General features: G+C 40.2%; 1 protein-coding gene across 5 annotated transcripts in view; it reads left to right on the forward strand.

Annotated features, from left to right (window-relative positions):
* The window catches only part of SHANK3 (SH3 and multiple ankyrin repeat domains 3), a 424,536-nt gene extending 404,977 nt beyond the window's left edge, over positions 1-19,559 (forward strand). For 4 of the 5 annotated variants that reach the window (XM_075857615.1, XM_075857612.1, XM_075857614.1 and 1 more), the window contains one exon: positions 11,944-19,559. In XM_075857615.1, the coding sequence (XP_075713730.1) occupies positions 11,944-12,472 (529 nt within the window). In that variant the 3' untranslated portion in view covers positions 12,473-19,559. Of the gene's footprint in view, positions 1-9,982; positions 10,015-11,943 lie in introns of all 5 variants that reach the window. The other variant, XM_075857616.1, reaches the window with a different exon arrangement.
* Positions 19,560-24,707: the final 5,148 nt, after the last annotated feature.

Raw genomic sequence — 24,707 nt, forward strand, 5'->3', positions numbered from 1 at the left:
GCCGTAACGGACGCCCCCGTGTGAACATACCCTAAACGTAGGGCCAAAATGTGATGTGAACAGAGCCTTACAGTGAGTCATTGTCTGTCTGATGCTAACTAGCAGATCATAGTCAGCGGGAAGTTACGCCCCCACACCTACTTCTTACCCATGTTTGGTTATATTTATGCCTTTCAATTTTGTGGTGTGTTTTTTTCCCCCACGACAACCCAACAAAATGTAAAAAAAAACCGACATGTATAAATACACCCTAAACCTGGTTGGTATGTGGGGGAAAAAGTGGCAACCACGGGTCCCAGATGATAGCAGTATTTACGCTACCCATATAGAGATAGATAGATAGATAGATAGATAGATAGATAGATAGATAGATAGATAGATAGATAGATAGATAGATAGATAGATAGATAGATAGATAGATAGATATGAGAGAAAGAATCTGAATCAAGGTATCTAACTGGCCAAAAGTATTTGGTCATCTCTCCATCATACCTAGAGTATATCGGCTAGTTGGAAATCCCATTACAAAACCATGGATGTTTGATGGGATTGAGGTCAGAGCTCTGTGCGGGCCAGTCAAGGTCCTCCACACCAAACAGATCTTTATGGACCTTGCTTTGTGCACAGGGGCACAGTCATGCTGAAACAGGAAAGGGCCTTCCCCAATTTGCTCCCACAAAGTTGGAAGCATACAATTGTCTAAAAAGTGTGATTGTATGCTATACCATTAACATTACACTTTACTGGAAATAAGGGGCCTAGCCAGAACCTAGGCGCTTTCACTTTACAATAATAGCACTTACAATTGATAGGAGCAGATCTAGCAAATCAGAAATGTCATGAACTGACTTGTGGCAGCTGTGACATCCTATGACAGTGCCACGTTTATAGTCACTAAAGGCCCTTTTACACTTGCCAATTATCGGGCAAATGAGTGTTCATATAACGCTCGTTGCCGATAATTGCTCTGTGTAAACAGGACAGCGATCAGCAGCTGAGCGAGCAAACGCTCGTTCATCGGCTGATTGTATCGTTTAAAAAGTAAAATATTATCGTTGTCGGCAGCACATCTCTCTGTGTAAACAGGGAGACGCGCTGCCGATATGATAATAATGTATGGGGACGAGCGATCGGAGAACAAAGCGCTCGTCCCTATACTAGCTCCTTGTGAAAGGAGCAAATGAGCGCCGATCAACGAACTGTCTCGTTGGTCACCGATCGTTTACACAGCCCAGGACAGGCTGTGTAAGAGGACCATAAGTTCTTCAGTATGACCCATACTACCACCAATGTTTGTTTATGGAGATTGCATGGCTGTATTCTTGATTTTATGTACCTGTTTGTAATGGGTGTGGTTGAAACACCTGGACTCAATAATTAGGATGGGTGTCCATATACTTTTGGCCTTATAGTGTATATACACTTTACAATTTGTGTACTGTTTAAAACAACCGCAATTTTTAAGATCGGTTGCTTTTCATTCATTTGTGGGGCTAATAAATGTTATTCTGGGTGCTATGCAGATGTGAGTACATATTACAGGGCGGTATAGACCAACCCTATATTAGCGGACCAGCAAACCCTGTAATGATATTGATTGAAGTGATTGTCGGTACAGATGTAGCCATCTTTACCTTTAATTTGAACGCATTTAATACACAGTGGCAATATCCTTTATCTTGACTTTTTCAATGACTTTTCAATGGCTTTTGTTGTGTGATATCACGCTGCAGCAAGTTATCAGAGTCAAGATAAAGATGGCTACATCCCTACTGTTCCAGATTCTACAGGGTGGGCCATTTATATGGATACACCTAAATAAAATGGGAATAGTTGGTGATATTAACTTCCTGTTTGTGGCACATTAGTATATGGGGGGGGGGAAACTTTTCAAGCTGGGTGTTGACCATGGCGGCCATTTTGAAGTCGGACATTTTGTATCCAACTTTAGTTTTTTCAATGGGAAGAGGGTCATGTGACACATCAAACTTATCGTGAATTTCACAAGAAACACAATGGTGTGCTTGGTTTTAACGTTACTTTATTCTTTCATGAGTTATTTACAAGTTTCTGACCACTTATAAAATGTGTTCAACGTGCTGCCCATTGTGTTGGATTGTCAATGCAACCCTCTTCTCCCACTCTTCACACACTGATAGCAACACCGCAGAAGAAATGCCTCCTGATCTGACCCCCTTAGACTTTTATCTTTGGGGTCATCTGAAGGCAATTGTCTATGCTGTGAAGATACGAGATGTGCAGCAACTGAAACTACGGATACTGGAAGCCTGTGCTAGCATTTCTTCTGCGGTGTTGCTATCGATGTGTGAAGAGTGGGAGAAGAGGGTTGCATTGACAATCCAACACAATGGGCAGCACTTTGAACACATTTTATAAGTGGTCAGAAACTTGTAAATAACTCATGAAAGAATAAAGTAACGTTAAAACCAAGCACACCATTGTTTTTCTTGTGAAATTCTCGATAAGTTTGATGTGTCACATGACCCTCTTCCCATTGAAAAAACTAAAGTTGGATACAAAATGGCCGACTTCAAAATGGCCGCCATGGTCAACACCCAGCTTGAAAAGTTTCCCCCCTCCCATATACTAATGTGCCACAAACAGGAAGTTAATATCACCAACCATTCCCATTTTATTTAGTTGTATCCATATAAATGGTCCACCCTGTACATTTACAGTGAGGAGTATATGAATCAGGACATAAATGACTCCTCTGAAGACAACTTAGGTTACACACACTTACAGATATCTATCAAATAGGCAGTTCTAGTGTGGATCAGTTTAGTACCATATCTCTAGGTTCATTCACTCAGATGAAGTAGGGGAGGGCTTCATTTCTCTATAATGAAAATGCAGAAATGTGCTTGATTCACTGTCATACATTAGAGAGTGGGAATGGCTGTCAGCTGACAGATCAGACATGGCTAATATCCCTGTGAGTGGGACGTGCAAGACACTTTCCCAGAGTCACAGCGAGCAGCACACAGCCGGCTCCTACATAGACTTGGCATTAGAATAACATATGATTTCTTTTTTCATTGTACAAATATGAGTGTTTTAGTTAGTACTCCCTTACTTTACATACTGAGTCGACTTAAACATGTTTCCACCCAGGTGAACGCAGATTAAGTACATCTCTATGATTAATGTATTTTACAAATACTAAACTTACTCTCCAAGAGTATTTCCACCCAAAAATCTAAAAATGCAGGACATTTCGGTGCACATTTGTATAAATCCTGCCCCCTTTGAGACCCATTTCACGGTATAACCACATGAAAATCAGAAGGTTTGGGAGGCATGACAATGTATTAATAAATCAGAAGTTAGGGCTCATTCAGATGAGCGTAAAAGTCGTCCGTTTGCTGTGCCTGAAAATCACGCACAGCACACTGACCCATTGATTTCAAGGAGTTTTCACGCAGCATGTGTCCGTTGCGTGAAACTCACTGCATGTCCTATAGTGGTGCGTTTTTCACGCAGCTACGCGCCCATTGATGTCAATGGGTGTGTGAAAACCATGCACCGCGTGATTTGAAAAAAAAAAAAAGATGTGTTTTGCGAGTGCGTGAAAAGCTCATGCCACTCACAAAGCACACTGATGCATAACGCAATGCACACGGACCAGATTTACGTGCGTTTTTCACGCACGTGACTCTGATACGCTCGTGTGAATGTAGCCTTAGAGGGGTAGCCACAGTTTGTTAATATTGCTTATGGTACTTTTAGGGTATGTGCACACACACTAATTACGTCCGTAATATACGGACGTATTTCGGCCGCAAGTTCCGGACCGAACTCAGTGCAGGGAGCCGGGCTCCTAGCATCATACTTATGTACGATGCTAGGAGTCTCTGACCCGCTGCAGGACAACTGTCCCGTACTGTAATCATGTTTTCAGTACGTGACAGTGGTCCTGCAGCGAGGCAGGGACTCCTAGCATCGTACATAAGTATGATGCTAGGAGCCCGGCTCCCTGCAGTGTGTTCGGTCCGGTACTTACGGCCGAAATACGTCCGTCAATTACGGACGTAATTAGTGTGTGTGCACATACCCTTACAGATATTGCTATTTTTCTATTCAGTTGCAATGGCCCTTTTTGCACAACAGAAAGTGCAGCCATATTGGTGACGGAAACATTGATATTCGTTTTAATGACGGAATCAATAGCGCAGTCGACTGCTCTATTGATTCCGTCAGAAAAACGGAAACCTGCCGGAATGGTGACGAACGGAAAACATTAGCAATGTTTCCGTCACCATTGATATCAATGGTGACGGAAACGGAAGCTGTGGTTTCAGTTTGACTTTCCGTTGCGGGGTTCACCCGTAGGAAACCTCCGACGGAGCCCCGGAATGGAAAGCCAACGCTGATGTGAACAGGCCCTAAGTAGCTCACTTACAGCTCGAAAAAAACCTTAAATAGAAACATTGTTTTTAACTTTATTATTATGTGTCTTTGATAAATAAGTTTGAAGGATTTTATGGTGTGTGCTAGAAAAATTTCACGTGACAGACATATTGGTTGTCACTTTTAAAAGTATCTACTCAAAGACTGATGATTAACTGTCATTTTATTATTGAACATGCTGGCAAAATTACAGTTAATCACCAGTTTCTGACATTTATATTTACGGCGCTGCTGCCAAGTGCATGTTCGACGCCGAGACGGAGCAGGCTCAGCTCTGGTGGATAAGCAATCATTGTAAAGAATTGCTCTGGGTAAAACTGATGCACTGTGTTATGCCTTGTGAGGGGCGGTACATGATACCCGAGCACCAAAGAGAGAATACCAGTAGTGCCAGCCACAGCCACACAGTGCACCATTAGTACCTACCTGGCCTTCTTCCTGCAGTGCGCTGGCCCTCTTCGCTGCTCCTTTTCTCTCTGATATGGAAGATACTTGTGAGCAGCCACCATAAGATGCTCATATGTATTTTTCATGTCTGGATTTCTATGATCAATACAGGAAAGAGAGACGGAGCTGCGGTCTAATGATATCACTCCGTACTCTGCATTAGAAGGATGAGGCTTTCGATAGTCATGTTTTTCTAAACTATCTTGTCTGTGTCCTGATGGCTGGCGGCCTCACAGTCTGGCACTATGAGTTGCATGCAGTCCTGGGGCCGTAGGTTTTGCACCCCTGATCTAGAGTAGAACATAGAAATTGAAGACAGGGAGGAGGGGGTGCACCTGCAGTGTCTTACTTTATACCTAGTTCAAAGTGACAACCAATATGGCTGCACTTCCTGTTGTCACAAAAATGGCTACTGCAACAAAACAGAAAACCTACATGATCTCTGTAAGAAATTAACCAAACTGCTGTCAGGCAAAGTTTTGATTCACTAATATAAAGCCATTTCACTAATACAGGCCCACATAGTCCAGCGTTAGTCCCAGCTACACAGTGCAGCATTATTACGTACCTGTCCCTGCTCCCGCACTAACAGTTCATATTGTTGTTTGGTAATAATGTTTGTCGTGACCAGAAACAGTGCAGCATACAAGAAGATTATCCATGGTATGAAGTTCGATGGTGGAAAAACATGGAATCCTTCTTTATTTTGTCTATATGATAACATATTGGAGAAAGAGAGACTTTTTCTTCTCTTTCTTCTATGTTTCAAAACACCATATTGAGAAAGATCTAATATTCCATCAGTCCCTTTTACGGTTGGTCACATAAGACATCAGTAGGGTAAGAAAGAGAAAGGCAGTGTTGCCTTAGAATATTAGAATATTTACCACATACCTAGTTTCTATCTTCAGTAGTAGAACATATTTTATAGTTGTGTTAGCAACTGACTGACACGATAAAAATGATACATTGTAATAAACGTGTTGTAAATATATAAAGAACATTGTTTGATATGTAGAAAGCCATATCACCTAAAAAACCTGCCACTATTACATTTCCTCGTGGTCCTGTCAGACATAGTGCATGTATCTGCAGCTCAACCAATATATCTCTTCAAAACCCCTTGTACCCTTTTATTTTAAACACATTGCGGTGACACGAGAAATAACCGGGCATCATCCATCATTTCATTTCCTTAGACCACTCACAGGGCGCAATGTCAATCTGAGCCAGTGCTTGCAGATACATCTTGGCAGATCATCAGCTTGGACATGCTAATACTAATCCCTTATTCTTGGCTTACACAAACAGCTACAAATGGGTGACTGAAACTATCCATAAGGAATAAGAACAGGAAACAAATCTGTGGAAATGTTTCTATTTTGTATTACCACTTTACATATCTGTTATACTTTCTGACCTTCGACTGAAATGCAAATGTCGAGACTTCAGAACCCAGATTTAAGTATCAGGATTCTAAAGTCTAGTATTTAATAGATACCCAATGACTACAATAAGCTTTGGATTTTTTTATTCAGACTTGTCTTTATTTGAGATGGAGTACTTAGGCCTCATCTCATGCCCACTTCAGTGTTTTTCTTCAGGGTGCTAGTCGTTTTTCTGATGGCTGGCACCCTGACCCATTCATTTCAATGGGACCATTCATACTTCCGTTTTTTTGACGGTCCAGTTGCTCTGTTCCGATCCAAAGTAGAGCATGTCCTACTTTGGTCCGAGATTCCGTGACCGTGAGGCCCATGCAAGTCAATGGGGCCGTCAAAAAAACTGAAGGCACACGGAAGGCATCCGTGTGCCGTCCGTGTGTGACGGAACCGTTGCCTAGCAACGGCCGGGCGGGCAGAAGTACATTACAGAAATATTACACTAATCGTCAGCCACTCGTCTCTATCAATCACTGATAGAGAAAAGAGGCTGCTGAATAAAATAAAAAGAAGTTCATACGTACCCGGTCATTGTCGGTGACGAGTCCCTCTTCTTCCTCCAGTCCGACCTTCCTTTCTGACGCGGCAGCCTGTGATTGGCTGTAGAGGCCGCTGCAGCCTCTGATTCGCTGCAGAGGCGGTCACGTGGGATGAAGCGTCATCCCTGGAGGCCGGCCTTCTGGCGTCATCCTGACGTGCGTGACCGCCACTACAGCCTGTGATTGGCTGCAGCGGGGACATGGATGAAACATCATCGCTGGAGGCCGGACAGGAGGAAAGCAAGTATGAACTTATTTTTTTTATTTCATTAAAATTGTATTTTCCGAGCGCCGAGCATGGTACTGTCCAGGGTGCTTAAAGAGTTACCGCCGATCAGTGCAGCCCATTAACTCTTTCAGCACCCTGGACAGTACCATGCTCGGCGCTCGGAAACGGAAACACGGAGTGCACACGGCCGCTAAAACAGGCACACGGATCCGTCACAAACGGCCGTGAAAACGGTGTCGGAAGTGTGCACGAGGCCTAAGATCTAAACGTAAAGTGTTCTTACTGTTGCAATTTCTTTAGAAGAAGCCAATTCCTGACCCTGATACTCGATAAAGTTATGGTGGTTTAGTACAGCACGCTGTTACTCTCTTTTAGCATACAGGTGCTTGATAAATCTGATTCCTCTTGTCACCACCAGGGTGCCAGTCTGTATACTGTGCAGGTCAATAGGAATTTTTAACAGTTGCGTAAACATCAGCCCCATAGTGGTGACAAAAGGCAGTTGAGATTTTGTATGTGTTTGGGAAGACGGGAAAAACGCTCTATACTAAAAAAAAATGGAGTACCAAATATTTTAGGGTGGTCGGTTCTTGGAAACGGAAACTGTTATATAAATTTAATAAACACAAATGCACTAAGACTATAAATTTAATACACAAAAAGCCATATAAGGAGAAAATGGTCATACAGGAGGATATAAAGAAAGCTTCCAAAGGTTAAACGTACACATTTTCACATACTGTTGAAAAATCTGTTGCGATTAATGTTGTCCTAGGTGAATGATGGTGTTCATACAGTAGTTCATCATCCATCACTGCAATCTGAGAGATCACACCTAATGAATAGGGATTGTGAGGATAGTCAGAATTTGAAGTACATTTTTGCTTTCAACTTTAGTTAATGTCTGCATTTTAATACCATTTCATTTTTCAGTCCAACATTCTGAAAGGTATTTCTGAATATACCTTTTTATCGGTCAGAGTTCTGGCTTTCTAATGCCATGCCCCAACTCCTCTGCATAGGTATAGAGTTAAAGGGGTTTTCCAGGTTTAGAAAACTATGACTGCTCTTTCCAGAAACAGCACCACACCTGTCCGTGGGTTGTATGTGGCTGAGCTGCTATACCACGCTTAACCTGGGGACAGGTGTGATGCTGTTTAGGATAAAAGCTTCATGTACAAATTCTGGCTGCTTTCTGTCACCACTAGGGGCGCTTACACTGTTCAGCCATGACATTAAAACCACCTGCCTAATATTGTGTAGGTCCCCCTTGTGCCGCCCGAGCAAGACATCTGAAGGTGTCCTGTGGTTTCTGGCACCAAGATACCACAGCAGATCCTTTATCCACAAGATATGCCATAAATGTCTGATATATGTGGGTCCAAGCTCTGGGATTCGCACCTATATAGACAAGGGGCTGAGCCTGCTCCATAGAACAAGCGTGTTGGCTGTATCTTACAGTGGCCCCAGATCTGCCATCTTTGTGCTCCTATGAAGCCCTGCTACCGACATCAGTATTGCAGTATATAGTGTTAGCGAGCCAACGATCGCTGGTTCAAGTCCCCTAGTAAAAAAAATTAAATATAGAGAAATAAAGTTTTTTTAATATATAAAAAAATATATGTTAAAAAAAAAAAACGTTTCCTATTTTCCCCCAAGCACAATGTAAAAAAAAAAAATTAACATAACTGGTAGTCTAAACTAAAAAAATAAGCCCTCATACCTCTCAATCCATGGGGAAAAAACAGTTATGGCTCTCAGAATATGGCAACAAAACTCAAATTTTATTTTTAACAATAATTTTTCTCATTGTAAAAGAAGTAAATGATAAAAAAAAACGATATAAATTTGCCATTAGTTACTACTAGTAAAGAACCCCAATTTATGACAGTATATGCGCATAACCTCAGACGGATATTCAACTTTGCTGTGAAAAACAATGGCGGAATTGCATTTATTGCGACCTAGGCTTAAGAAATAATTTAGATAAATGAAATACACATTTTTATGTACCGAAAATGACATATAAATAAATACACCCTGAAATGCAAATAACAAGACCACACACAGCAAGGTAAGCGATGGGTATGCCATAAATGTATTAAAGATGCAGGTCCCAGCTTTGACACCTGCACCCATCTTGAGAAAGGGGTTCACCCAACCCCCGTCCCGCCTGGTGAGATATCCCCCGCTGCATCCAGGTGGTGAATTAAAAGAGAACTGGTTCCGATAGGCGTTAACAAAAAAGCCATGACTCCCATTCTCAAGATAGGCGCGGGTCTCAGAGCTGTTTCCCGCATCTATCATACATTTATGGCATATCCTGTGGGAATACCCCTTTGAGGGGGTTAGGTACTGAAACCACAACAATTGTATTGTGCAGAGGCAGAGGAGGATTTGTAAGCATTCTGCATGGTTCCCTATTTTATAAATATATACATGTATTATTGCTTTTTAGTTTCCTGTAGGTAACAGATGGGCGTATATGTGATCATACTTGTATAATAACTGCTTGTTCCACATTATACATTCAGAATAGAATCAGTAAATCTTCCGAGTTCTCTGTATGTTGTGTCCGTGTTATTGGCTGATCACATCCATCTTGCCTGATTGTAGTTTGGTTATTAGCTCCTCCGACCAGTCTAGGAGGAGACTGTCATGATTTATATGTTCTTGGTGCTGCAATGTTAACATTTCTCTCTCTCATCCCATTTCTCACTCCATCTTCTCCCTATCCCTCTTTTTCTGCCTCGCTATTTTTTTTTTTCTCTCCACTTTTTAACCCTGGTTTGACCCTATTTTGTCACCTATTTCTTGCCCCTTTTCCTTCTCTGCCTATCTTGCTATCTCTCTCTTCCTCCCCTTTGCTCATATTGCATGTTGATCCGTCTCAGACACTCAGATGTTCGGAATTTTGGCACATTGTGTAAGTCTTTGCATGCAGCCACCAGTCAACAGCAGGCTCTGTCTGTGTGTCTATCTTCTTCCTTGACCTGTCTTGTGATCTCCAGCCCGAGGGTCAGGGGGGGCAGTTTTTCTTCACAGAGGTCAGTGGAGTCATATTTGGTAGTCTATTTTCCTTGTCTTTAAGCTTCTGATCATAAATGTACACAACATTTTAGGAACACAAGGAAAAAAAAAAAACCTTTCCAGAATGGACTTTTATACTGCCAAGTTATTAGGTCATATGAGAAGCCGCCCCGACAGATAATTTCTTACACATTTGTCATGTAAAATAGTGAACTTGTGTATAGATAAGGAAGCCCCCCTGCCATGGATACTAGCTACAGTTTATTACCCACTGGGTCTATATATGTACCATTCTTCACCTGATGTACAGTAGCAGATTCCGCAATTCTGCCTGAGAGGCGTCAGTACCAATTATGCCGCCATTACCTTCTTTCACTTCTCCTTTCCATAGACCCCCAGTTACTAAACGGTAGTAATTGAGCATGTGTAAAGTTTGTGTCCCCCTTTAAAAAGTAATAAAATGGGGGTTGACATTTCTTTTACGTAAATTTCATTGTGACCAACTAATACACGTATTGAGATATTGTCCACTATTCAAAATGTTTTGCTTTTGGATAGGTTTAGATTTGCGTAGAATATGTCTACGGGGTTTACTATAGCGCATAAAGGCATCAATATGAAAACTGCAGTAAATTTGCTCAGTGTCCTCTCCCTCTATATATCTACTGTTTACACACAGAATCTGATGACAATGTCATTGGAGCGTTTTAGAACAAGGATCCCCAACCTTCTTTCCAGCCGGCCATATTTGGGACGTTTTTAGGTAAAATCATGCTATTTTGTTCCTAAAGTAATGTGAAAATATATAAAAAGTGGTTTTCCAAAGGAGACTACTGTGGGAGCAAGGGTTTTCTGCACTGTATTTATCATACTTATTATGAATTTTAGGACCAGGTTTTACATGTTTATTTTCATGTGGTATGAATACAATTTTCATAGGTCTTAGATGTATGTTGTCATATTCATTTACACCAAGTGTGAATTTTATATTTATAAAAAACAAACCACATGTGCAGTGTATTGTTCTGGTCCCTCATATGCTGTATGCTCCATATCAATGGCATGGCTGAAACTATTACAACTATTGTCGTTTTGTCAATCCAGCGAATAAGAAATGAATTCTAAAGCCCATGTACGTACTTTGATCATACTTGTGGTACTTCCGTTTAGTAACTGCCATAAGACTTGTGTGGTCCCATCATAAACTCACTGACTCATATAAACTTTATCATATCTTTATTGATTTCTTCTATTAATTCCTTGTCTCATCCAAGTTTTTTTTCATCCATCCCCCCCCCCCCAGAGAATAGGGTTATAGAGATGCTTAAAGGGATATGATGTTAAAAAGTTTAGATTATATCTAACGCATATTACTTTCTCTTTCCTTCTTGCTCATTCTGCCTTCCTCCTTGTTTTCTATCTTTTTACTATTTTGTTGCATTGGTAACATTTCTTTCTAAATTATATGTCTTTACTTATATGACCCCCTTCCCATTTATTGGAATCTGCCCTAATAATATCTGTGTACCTTTTTTTTCCTAAAACTTCATTTCGTACATGTCCTGCTATTTTCATATCTGACTCTCCACTTCTTTATATGAACTTTCCCTTTTTTTCTTTTCTGTCCTCTTTCGTGTGCACTTGTTTTTTTTTCATATTGGTCTTCTTGCTCTCTAAATTTATCTTCTTGCTCTCTGCATTACTTTCTGCCCTCACCCTACATTTCCCAATCCCGTTAATTGTTTCTCCTTATTGAACTTTCCTTCCTCCCACTACTTTGTCCTCTCTACTCCCTCTCCTTATATGTTTTCTCTCCCTATCACAGCTTGTTCAGCAGTCTTGGAGAGCTGCACACTATTTCCCAGCGCAGCTATGGAACATCCTACACCGTGCGCCCCGGGACCCGACACCCCTTGACTCGCCGAGCGCCCAGCCCTGTACCACCTTCGTCTGAGAGGGTGGAACCCTTGGGTGGAGCACGTTCCTATACGCTTACACCCCCCACCATACTGAAGTCCTCCAGTCTCTCAATTCCTCATGAACCCAAGGAGGTGCGCTTTGTTGTACGGAGTGTCAGCGCCCGGAGTCGGTCTCCTTCCCCATCTTCTGGGCATCCCATGCACTCTTCTCGCCCATTCCTGCAGAAGCCCCTTTCTATGTGGAATAAGTATGATGTAGGCGACTGGCTAGAGAGTTTGAACCTTTCAGAACACCGTCTTAAGTTCCAGGACAACGAAATAGAGGGCTCCCATCTACCTGCTCTTACCAAGGACGATTTTGTAGAGCTGGGGGTAACCCGAGTGGGTCATCGCATGAACATTGAGCGTGCTCTTCGCCAACTAAGCACCAGCTGACCCGGTCAGGAGCTGCGGTCCCATCTCCCGGGAGGGCAACTCCGCACCGCTGCGGGGGGAGGAATTACTTTACATTCACACAAGGACAGTCACTGCTCAGAATACTTAAAACACACACCTACCGATGTACACAAATCCGGACAAGTAGAGAAAACTGAATGCCTTGAACATACTGGAAATGGTCCACACTGCTCAGAGCCTTTAAGTGGAACGCATTGCTGTACACAAACGCATACTGTAACTATTACATGTGCTAGCTCAATTACACTTAACCTGTCACAGGCAGATGCACTCACTCTGACACACACTGATACACAAGTGTTGACCCATACACAGACTGAAGGGAGACTGCGTACATTAAGTGATAAGTCAGATGCATAATACGCTAAAAGAATACACCACATGTAATGCCACATAAATAATCCTCTCCTTGTGCGGTGCAATGGGGCCCAGTAATTGATTCCCCCCTCCCTCTTTCTGTGCCATGGAGGGGAGGTGGGATCAGTCACAGGGTCCCAAGGCCAGGCCACTGTGTGTTAATGCCACCTTTTTTTACCTGAATCAACAAAAGAATCGCAGTCAGACGGTGAGATCAGTCTGCAGGGGAACGGGGTTGAGCTGCACACCTCCCATACCAAGATCTGACTCAAGTCCTGGAGAGAAATCCATGGATTGGGCTGGAAGAGGCCGCAGGTTCCAGCCACCGCCACTGTGGGACGCTTTTTATGCATCTTTTTAATTAGCTATATATTTGAAGATAAAAAAAAAAGGACCTATATATATATATCTCATATAAATATATAAATATATATATCTATATATATCTATATACACAACACCCTCTCACTGGACTTTTTATATACTGCAGATCTGGGGGTATATAGAGGTATATGCGGATACTGCATTACCTCATTCGGGGGGTTTTGAATTTCATTTGATTATTTTTTATCCTTATTGGAGGTTATGAGCGTTTTTACAATAAACCCCTCACCATGCCACCAGCATTCTTTAGAATGGAACATGCCTCTCTACATTTGAATTCCATCTTAAAAGGGGTGATCATATTTGGGGTTACGTTTACTGGTTTCTTAATTCATTCCAATGTCATATTTATTTGCACATGGGTATTCATTAAAAATGGGCCATTCATTTAAAAAGGTGGAAGATTTGTCCTTAAGTTGTGACTCTTATGTCTGACTGTTCTGGGATATTTCTTATTGTGTTATTCTTGCTGAATTTCATTGTTTCTTTAATGTGATGTTCTATAGGGGTTACTGCTTATTCTGGCATTTGAGGTGAGTTATTATGGTTTTATTTGGTTAACTATCTCATTGGTTGGACATTTAGTTTAAATTTTGGGGGTCACATTTAAATATATGATTTTTATTTAATTTGAAAATATATTGAATTATTCCAGGGTTTTTGTCTATTCAGGTGTTCAGAATTAGCAATTATTTCCTCACATTGCTTTTTGTGGTTTAGCCGGAGAAAGAATAGACCCCATGTAAACTCTCTGAAATGTAAATATTCCTTTAGTAGATGTCACCAAGAGTCTCCCAGTGTCTCTGAAACAAATGGGCCTGCAGTGGATATTTTATAGATGTCCCTGCATCCATGGTCAACTCTCTTCAATGCCTTCTGTATTGTTATTATCTAGAACATTGGCGGAAGAGGAGGGAGGATCACGGAACCGGCTGGGTCCTCTCATGTACTGTGTCCCTGTGCACTTGAGGATGGATTACCCGAGGGTGACCAACCTGGATCCGGTGTGCCTTATTGCCATGATAATCGCTTCAGGTCCCTCATGGGAAGAAGCAGTGTAATGTTATCCCATTTCCTGCAGTGCCTTATCGCCATTGTGGAGCTTAGACAAGACCCTCTGACTGTGCTACACTAGCAGCTGCCAATAGAGCATATAAATATACAGTCCCCAAAATGGAGCTATGGCTGCTGCTTCTCTGACTGGATCTCTACAGCCCAATCCCTACACACCAATGGAGCCTCACGGACAGGGTTGTTTATCCAGTGTTTGGCAGAGGGATGTCAAGGAGCAAGGTTAATAAGGCCACGTGCTTCTGCAAGGAGAGACGGGACACTAAAAAGTTCAATGCAAATGGAATTTCAGTCCCATTTACTATTCTTCCCTTACTGTTTCTAAAATATACAGGTATCCACAGCAACGAATGTTGTGTGAATATTAATCTGTCAAGTGTAACCTCATTTCCAGGTTGACTTAGCAATATAACACATTAAGATTTGTTTGTGAAAGTTCCCAATGGAGGCCTTTACATAAAAGAAATAAGTCGGCCCCTCGTTAATATTTTTGACAGCGATAAGGGGAATTTCCTAAATCCAATTCTGAAGTTTAGTATTTTCTTCTCTTCTCTTTGCCACATATAATGTAGCATCTTAATATAAAGATCTGTTACATCTTGCAGCATGCAGGAATCCATAAAGAGTTTTCATTATTTATCAAATGTACTAGATGCCCAGAAAGTGAGAATTCATAGATGCTATTTAAATAATGACCATCTCATGGAAGACTGTAGGAAATACATACAGTTTCTTTTTTTACCATGAATGAGAAATACCAACTAATTATACCCAATCAATAACAATCGTTAAATCTGAGGAAAAATTATTTAAAAAAAAGTGAAAAAATAGGAATAACTTGCTAAATGCTATACCATTCGAGTAAGGAAACATTTGACAGCCACATAAACATTTTGAGAAATAATTTATGAACACAAGCTAATGGAATTTACTGAAAGAATGAGAGAAATGATGTGCTAAATTAAAGATTATAAAACATAGAAAAAAGTTTGCATATTTTTATCTTTCTATAAAAAGCTTATTTTTTTGTTGACCCCCGTTACACACTGTGTACAATGTATATAGCCCTATATCTACTCTGTAAAAAAAATGATAGAAATCCCATCATTCTTATTTGTATGAATTCTTTCCCACACATTTTATACTATTTTAGGCACCGTACCCCACTGTTACACATTCTGTTCCTACTATAACCTATGCGTAACTTCTATTCAAATGTTCCACCAGAAAATCCCTCTCTTCTTTTTCCGGCTTTGCCAAAGCTTGAAGGGGAGGGACCGCTGTTAATGTCTGATTGGGGAATCGGGATCCTGCCATGGGGTAAATATCATCTGGTGCTAATAAGAGAAGGATGTGGTTTAATCTGCACCTCTCATATCTTAATCTTTTTAAGGCTTTCATACAGAGTATGTGTTTCCCACAGAGCATTGCACAGCTACTGGGGCAGTTGTCCGATGTGTTGACAGTAGACCTAGAGCAATGGAGAAGTAGATATGGTTGTGACTAAAGTGTGTGCTGAAAATCATGGTGGGTTTGGCCACAAAAGCAAAGTACAAGCTCTATGTACAGGCTCTTGCTTCTCCAGATTATTCTACATATATGGCTGCATGGGATGGATAGCATGAGCGTTACATTATGTTGTGGGACTTTATGACCAAAGAAAAATATTAGGACATTGCTGCTAGCATAGCCACAGGGCACAGTGGAAACTGGTATACAGTTTTTATATATTCACTCGGTGTTATTTCATAGGACAAGTGGTGCCCAATTAGTCAAACTGGCCACTGTACATGCCACACAAAAATATCCTCCGTACAATGTCATCCACGTGAACATCATGCATCGATAATGAGCACAACAAAATGATTATGTTTAATCAACATTTCTAATTCACGTAGCCCACATGCATCTACTTCATTGACGGTATTTCCATATCTTTATTTGAATTTTTTTTCTCAAAAGCCATGCATTGTGGCGCCTAACTGTGCACCATTGCAATACTGCATTAACATGTTCTTAAAAATGAAACTGTGATACTTCTATAGATGGAGGTCTTACTGTGCAAAGCCATCCGGTAAAGGACAGATAGTACATACTGTTTAAGCACTTGAAATGTCCAGTGTGAATATGTCCATGATTGAACTTGCTATGGAATACTACGGCAGTACTAGCGCATAGGACTTTGGTGCAGGGATTTGGAGGTGCACAGGCTTAACAGATGCAGTTGCAATGAAGCGTCATGGTCCATTCTTTGCAAAAAAAAAAGACCTCTTGAAAGAACGAAGATCCTCACATGTTCCTCCACGGTCTGTCTATCCAGGTTTTTACGCCAGGCTGTATGCACATTGTCATTGGAAGTAATGTCATGCTTCGAGCCGAATCTTTAGACGTGTGCATTTTACACCTACAATATTTTTTTTAAAGAAACAGGTTTCACAGAAAATAAGAATATTGATGCTGTCCCCCTGTACCAAACAAAATCCACATTCCAGTGCTAAGGACTGAAGCAGGGGTGAAGCAATACCCCTCACTATAGCAAGTGGAGATGAAGGGGCAACAAATGCGGGTGACACTTGCTTCTTGCAAAAATTAACCATTAGAGAGTCAAAAGGATATCCTGGTGAATAACAACGGTAACCTTCATTTTCTACTGGACCTTTTCTCTAGCAGATTATACTTTCCAAATATTCATAAGTAAAAGCTTATATCAGCTCTCCACTACCCAACCAATCAATATGCCAGAAATGCCACGTTTTATTTTTAATGAATTCCTCCCATGGTTTTATATTGTTAAGCTAAATCCATCCATGATAAAATTTAAGCAGCAGTGATATACGGCTGCGGCATATGTATCTCTCCAAGAATAAGTACAGGCATTTCACAGGGAACCATTGCCACAAAAGAACAGCAGATGAGGTCCATGGAGAACTTCTCACCAAACCGTAGTATGCTTTTATGGACATAGCGTCTTCTATTATTGCCCTGATTTGCCCTCTAGTCTGGCTTGCACTATGGTTTTTAATCTAATAAGAGCCATTCCTGGGTTTGTCTTATTGAAGTACTTTTCAAACAGTTTCATATGAGTAAAGTGCTCAACCATGCCTATTCATTCACATGGCTGCCATACACGTTTCATTTCTGCCCCTTCACCATTCATGATGGACAACTCCATCCTGTGCAGTTTATATTCATTTTATTACTGTAGATGCCAATGCATCCGCTACACACTACTATGGGAAAATGCATGGTTGTATGGCGAATAATATGTATCTAACTCAGTTGTCTTTCTAGATGAAGCTTGACAAAAGTATTCAATGTTTATGATTTATATTTTTGTGCAAATAAAGTTGGGACTAGTTAACCCTCAGGGGCGGACATACCATATTTGCAGTCTGTTCATTGGGGCCTAGTAGGTAAGAGGGCCCACTGCCGCCTTAAAAATAACACTGCTCCCTATTGTCTGTTAATTGACATGTAAGAGACTGATCCCATGAATTTCATGTCTCATAATAACTAGTGGATTACAATCCAACGGAGAAATTGGCTTATTTTTGATTATGGGCCCTACATACTGTTCTTGCACTGGGGCCCCCTGCGGGCCGTGTCCGCCCCTGATAATCCTGACCATATTCTGTTGCATTTTATGCTACTAAAATGAGCAAGTGCGTTGATCTATGTCAGAATCAATATTTGATTACATACATATTACATCAATATAAAATACATACAACTAATATATATAGTTAATGAAAAATAGTAAAAAACATTCCTTAAAATAACGATAATATTAGTCATGAATAAATAATATAATATTCCTTTATAATAAACAGACTTACTGCATAAGCAGATGCTAATATATTGTTTTGAAACTGTTCATGGGGTTCCACTGTGAAAATGATAAAACATTGGATGATAATACAGATGTAGCAGAGCTTTATTTGTTAGACAACTCATTTGCATAACTGCAGTCCTATGTAATGAGTTGTGCCCATCACATCTATGCTACATCTGACGTTCTCATCTCTGCTGTGTGCTGTAACGTGCATGTATACTCCTCGTATTTATACATAGGACGAGAATACATAGCCACTGATGCTACAGAATATAATGAATGTAAAGTTAATCACTTTTTCTGCTGTCAATCGAAGAAATCATTCTGTTGGACGCTGGATTATTCTCTATATGTGTTTCCTATTTATTTTATTCGGGTGGGATGTGGATTAGCAGAAACCATTTAACCTAACATCAACTGATGTTCTCATCTTAAAGCCAACACTGCTAGAATGTTATGCTTGCGAATGATTTCGTTGACCCTGTTTAGTGTGACATGAAGTGCGGCTGATGATAATGTAGTGGGATGCATTGGCTCTGCAGTAACACTTTAGTTCTAGAAGATAATTGGGACACATTATTGGAGGAGGTGAACTAGAAGGTTAATGTTTTTGCCTGCTGGACTAATTGCCGTAAACTCGACATCATATTGTAGAATGCATGCGGGATTAGGTGAGATTAACATTGCTACAATGATTGGAGTGCTTCTTCAGATATGATGTGGGTAGCCCTGCTTTTAGCCTCCGAGAAAGGCTCAGTATGGAATGAAAGGCTGTTTTGGGCTATGTATATTATTCTGTGTAGATGCAGCATATTCCCATTCTAGCTCAATATGTGTATAGGAGAAGTTTGATAAGTCTAATGTAGATCTTTCCTGGTATGTTTGCAAGAAATGACTGGTAGTATTTAACTTTGAAGGGATGATCATGTGAGAGGACTTTGTTGTGGGCTCTGGTGTTTCTTGGCCTTTGCATGGTTCATGCTGTTAGAATCATGAAATCTATGTGAGCTAGGGAGCATGGTAAGCAAGGCTTTTACTCACTGCTTTTATAAAGCCTCAGACATTCCCACCACTACTCATTAAACTTGTTGACCCCATCAGCAGTAGAATATGCTCCATCTACACTTATAAACACACACACATTTTGGGCTCCATCTGGGTTTTAGTTTAAAGATTTGTGTGACGCGTTTCATCAAAATACATGCAGATAATAACGTTTTGGGGTGTCCCATTTAGGTGCTCATTCTTGATGCAGGGCTTGAAAGAACTGAAGATGCACTATCTAGGTTTGAGAGGGGTTTGGGAATTCTTCCTCGATGTTTGTGTTGGCATCAGGTAGTCTTTATTTTGGTGGTGATATTAAGGGCGGGGTGTCTGGGTTTCTTCTCTTACCCCTGCATAGGGTGTTATTTGGTGTGCTGGATGACGTAATAAATTTATTACAAATTCACTGTGTCATTGTCTTTATTTTTTTTAATTTAAGAAAAAGTTGCTTTCTTTTATTCACTGTGACTTACTAAACTGGTCCAACTATTCACCGTCTTAGAATGAATTTCCTTAAAAATTAAAACCTGCAACCATATGGATGTACACGTGATCTTGAAGAGGTATTTTATGATCGCAGATATAATAGGAGTGTGCAAAGCTGTTAGAAACCAATGGAACCAGGGACTATGTTGCATCAATATAAAATACATATAACTAGTATATATATATATATATATATATATATATATATATATATATAGAATGTCCACCATCCAGCAGCACTAGTCAGGACTATAGGTGGGTGCACGTCCCAGGAGCCCGATCACTGCTCCCAGATCCTCAATATTCGTCCAATAAGAGATATATATATATATATATATATATATATATATATATATATATATGTGTTCATTTCGTTAGATAGGGGGAAAAAGAGAAGTGCTTTATGTGTGGGGACCTTAGGATGTTGGGGGGGTTGTTTGCAGTTATGCTCACCTTTTTTAGTTGTGCAGTGAGGCACAAATACTTAACACATGTTATAGTCAATGTATCCCATCCACGGAACTGTCACCCTTTGGTCGTTCCCAGGTCTCGAAGGAAGCCAGTCATTCAATAGGAATAAAAAGGTATAAAAATGAGTAGTTACTCTGAGACTCTCTGTGGCGCTGTTCCTCAGGGAAAAATGCGAAGGCTCTTTTGTCTTCATGTATTAGGGTATGTTGACACGCAGTGGCAAAATACGTCTGAAGTTACGGAGCTGTTTTCAGGCGAAAGTACTCTCGTTTTTAGCAGCGTCTTTTACGGACATTATTGGAGCTGTTTTTCAATGGAGTCAATGAAAAACGGCTCCAAAAACGTCCCAAGAAGTGTCCTGCACTTCTTTAATGCGGGCGTCTTTTTACGCGCCGTCTTTTGACAGCGACGCGTAAAATTACACCTCGTCTGAACAGAACATCGTAAAACCCATTGCAAGCAATGGGCAGATGTTTGCAGACGTAATGGAGACGTTTTTTTAGGCATAATTCAAGGCCTAAAATGCCTCTATTACATCTGAAAATAGGCCATGTGCACATACCTTAAGGGTACGTTCACAAGGCTTATTTTCGGCCGTTTGTCGGGCCGAAAAATCGGAAACAGAACGCCTTCAAACATCTGCCCATTGATTTCAATGGGAAAAATGGCGTTTTCTTACGCGTCTGTTTTGAAAAACGCCGGTGAAAAAGAAGTGCATGTCACTTCTTGAGCCGTTTTTGGAGCTGTTTTTCATTGACTCTATAGAAAAACAGTTCCAAAAACACGAGTTTGCTTAAAAAACTTCTGAAAATCAGGAGCTGTTTTCCCTTGAAAACAGCTCCGTATTTTCAGACGTTTTATGCTAAGCATGTGAACATAGCCTAAAAGAGTTTTATTGCATAAAAAGTAATCGCAATGCACAAGATTAGTCGTTTCGAGCCCGAACCGGGCTCTTCATCAGATACAAACACAGTGTTACATAGTGTTACATAGACACATAGTAAATACATTCCTTAATCGCCGATACGCCTTTTCACGGCGCTGCATCAGGATAAATAAACAGAGCAGGGAGCCGTTAAATGTCCCTGCTCTCAGCTACCAGAGGTAGCTGAGGGCTGGGGGCATCCCTGCTCGAACAGGTGAGATCGATATTAGTATCGATCTCACCCGTTTAACCCCTCAGATGCGGCGCTCAATAGCGAACGCCGCATCTGAGTGGTTTTGGTGACTCTCATCCCACTGACACCCGGCGATAAGATCGCCGAGTGTCTGTGTCTCCGATGTCAGCCGGGGCCTAATAAAGGCCCCCAGGTCTGCCTGTAGTAAATGCCTGCTAGGTCATGCCAGAGGCACGACCTAGCAGATGCCTGTCCGTTTTAAACGGGCAGGCAGTAATACACTGCAATACAGAAGCATTGCAGTGTATTATAAAAGTGATCGAATGATCGAATATTAAAGTCCCCTAGTAGGACTAGTAAAAAAGTAAAAAAAAGTTGAGTAAAGTTAATAAAAAAAAATTTGAAAAAAAATTAAAAACCCACTTTTTCCCCTTACAAAATGCTTTACTATTAAAAAAACAAAAGAAAGTAAAAAAGCTACACGGATTTTGTATAGTCGCATCCGTAATAACCCCGACTATAAAGCTATTACATTATTTAAACCGCACGGTGAACGCCGTAAAAAATAAAATAAAGAAACAATGGAAAAAATTGCTGTTTTCTGTGAATCCTGACTTTAAAAAAATGTGATAAAAAGTAATCAAAAAGTCGCATCTACTCTAAAATGGTACCAATAAAAACTACAAGTCGTCCCACAAAAAAAAAAGCCGCCATACAACTGCATCGGCGGAACAATAAAATAGTTACGGCTCTTCAAATATGAAGACAAAAACAAATAATTTTGAAAAAAAAGTGTTTTTACTGTGTAAAAGTAGTAAAACATACAAATCTAAACAAATTTGGTATCGTTGCAATTGAAACAAACCACTGAATAAAATTATTATGTTATTTATACCACACGGTAAGCGGCGTAGATTTAGGATGCAAAAAAGAGTGGTGAAATTTCAGGGTTTTTTCTATTCCCCCCCAAAACAAAAATGTTAATAAAAGTTAATGAATAAATAATATGTACCCCAAAATGGTGCTATTAAAAAATACAACTTGTCCCGCAAAAAACAAGACCTTATATAGCTATGTCGACGCAAAAATAAAAAAGTTATAGCACTTCGAATGTGACGATGGAAAAACTATAAAAATTGCTTGGTCATTAAGGCCCAGAATGCAAGCAGGGGGAAGGGGTTAAAGTAACAATAATATTGCTGGAGTCATTAATAAATAATATAATATTCCTTTATAATAAACAGACTTACCACATAAGCAGATGCGTTAACTGTTCATTAAGTTCCACTGTGAAAATGATGAAATATTGGATGAATACGCAGATACAGATGTAGCAAAGCTGGGTTTGTTATTTAGCTCATTTAAATTCATTTCTGAGTTAACCCCTTAATTACCACCGATACGCCTTTTCACGGCGGTCATTAATGTGATTTATTCTGGGCCGCCGCTTTTTCACGGCGGCCTAATCAACGTCCTGCACAGGTCTCCCATGCATCAGACAGCCGAGCTCCTGCTCCAACGGTACGATCGAAGTTTATTTAGATCGCGGCTGTTTAATCCTTCAAATGCCGCGGCCATTAGCGACCGCTGCATTTGAGTTGTTTACAGAGGGAGTAAGCTTCCTCTGTCACCCAGATGCCTGTCCGTTGTTTACGGATAGGCAATAATGCTCTGGTATACAAAGTATACCAAAGCATTATATCTGCGATCTAAAGATCGCATAGTGAAGTCTCTTAGTGAGACTGAAAAAATAATTAATGTGAAATAAAAATTAATAAGGTACACATTAAAAAAAATATAAACAATTTTTGCCATAAAAAAAATTGTTTTATTTAGTAAAAGTGTAAAAATAAAATAAAAACTACACATATATGGTATCCCCCAATCGTAATGACCCAAAAAATAAAGTTATATTATTTAAACGGCAAGGTGAACCCCAACAATAAAAACGCAAAAAACAACGACAAAATTGCTATTTTTTTCCCCATTTCCCCCCAAAATAATAATACTAAAAGGTTAATCAATAAGTCCCATGTACCCCAAAATGGTAGCAATGAGGTCCCGCAAAAAACAAGCCCTCTTATGGCGACATTGACGGAAAAATAAAAAAAGTTATGGCTCTTGGAAAGCGGCGATGCAAAATAAAATCATTTTAGTTCAAAAGTGTTTTTATTTTGCAAAAGTAGTAAAACATAATAAAACTATGCATATTTGGTATCCCGTAATTGTACCGACAGAATAAACGTAGCATGTTACTTACGCCGCACAGTAATCGGCGTAAATGTAAAACGCATAGAACAATGGTTAAATTGCTGTTTTTTTTATATCCCCCCCAAAAAAAAGTTAATAAAAGTTAATATGAAAAATTCTACATACCCCAAAACAGTGCCATTGAAAAAATACAGCTCATCTCGCAAAAAACAAGTCCTCATACAGCTATGTCCACATGAAAATAAAAAAAGTTATAGCTCTTTGAATGTGACGATGGAAAAACTAAAAAAATTGCTTGGTCATTAGGGTCCAGAATGCATGCAGGGGGAAGGGGTTAAAGGCTATGAATCCCCCTGGCAGTGGAATTCTCCAGCGGCCGTTTTTTGCATTTGTTTCTATACAATTTTAGGAAAGTTAGTTCAGACATTGCAGGAAACTCCGCTGTGGACCATGCACTGTCTGTTGCGGAGAAGAAGCGGAATGTCACTGCGTATTTCAGCCTTTGCAATGCAAAAATTTAAATCTGTGGCAAGTCCGCTGTGTTTTTTGCAACGTCTGAATTACCTGTCAAATATGCAAATGTTGGTGCAGATTCGTTGTGTAATTGTCCCAAATCTGCACCAACATTTGCAGCGGAAAAACTCTGCCACGTCTGAACGTGCCCTAACAGCTCGATCCTGCGTGTCAGAGACCCTGCTCTCACTGAAACCGTCAATGACACTGACCTGATGGATTCAGGTTTTGGCGCTAGATACATCTACTCTGTATACAGTAAAGCAGCTGTATCTCAAAAAGTAAAAGTAGTTTTTAATAAAAAGTATTTAGAAAGTTGCACCAAAAACACTGAGACATTTATATATATATATATGTATATATATATATATATATATATATATATATATATATATATTTTTTAAAGGTGTACATGGCCTTTGAAACAATGTTGTAGGTTTTCTTGGGCAGCTAAATATTCTTGACTTAGCACTGCAGAATGCAAGAGAAGCCTCGACAAAAGAGAGCAAAGTAACCCTAAAGAACCCCTGATGATTGTTTCTATGATCTTATAGATAAAATGTTGTTGTCAAATTTTATTTAAGGCTACATTCAGACGAGCGTGTGCAATCTCGAAACGTGTCCTATTTTTCCACTGACCCTTGTCTGTCGAAACAACGTCCGTGTGAACGACCCCATTAAAATACATGGGTCCGTGTGACGGCCGTCGTTTTAACGACCGTCATAC

The sequence above is a fragment of the Rhinoderma darwinii genome, chromosome 3 (assembly GCF_050947455.1).
Source record: "Rhinoderma darwinii isolate aRhiDar2 chromosome 3, aRhiDar2.hap1, whole genome shotgun sequence".
In the NCBI taxonomy this organism is placed as follows: Eukaryota; Metazoa; Chordata; class Amphibia; order Anura; family Rhinodermatidae; genus Rhinoderma; species Rhinoderma darwinii.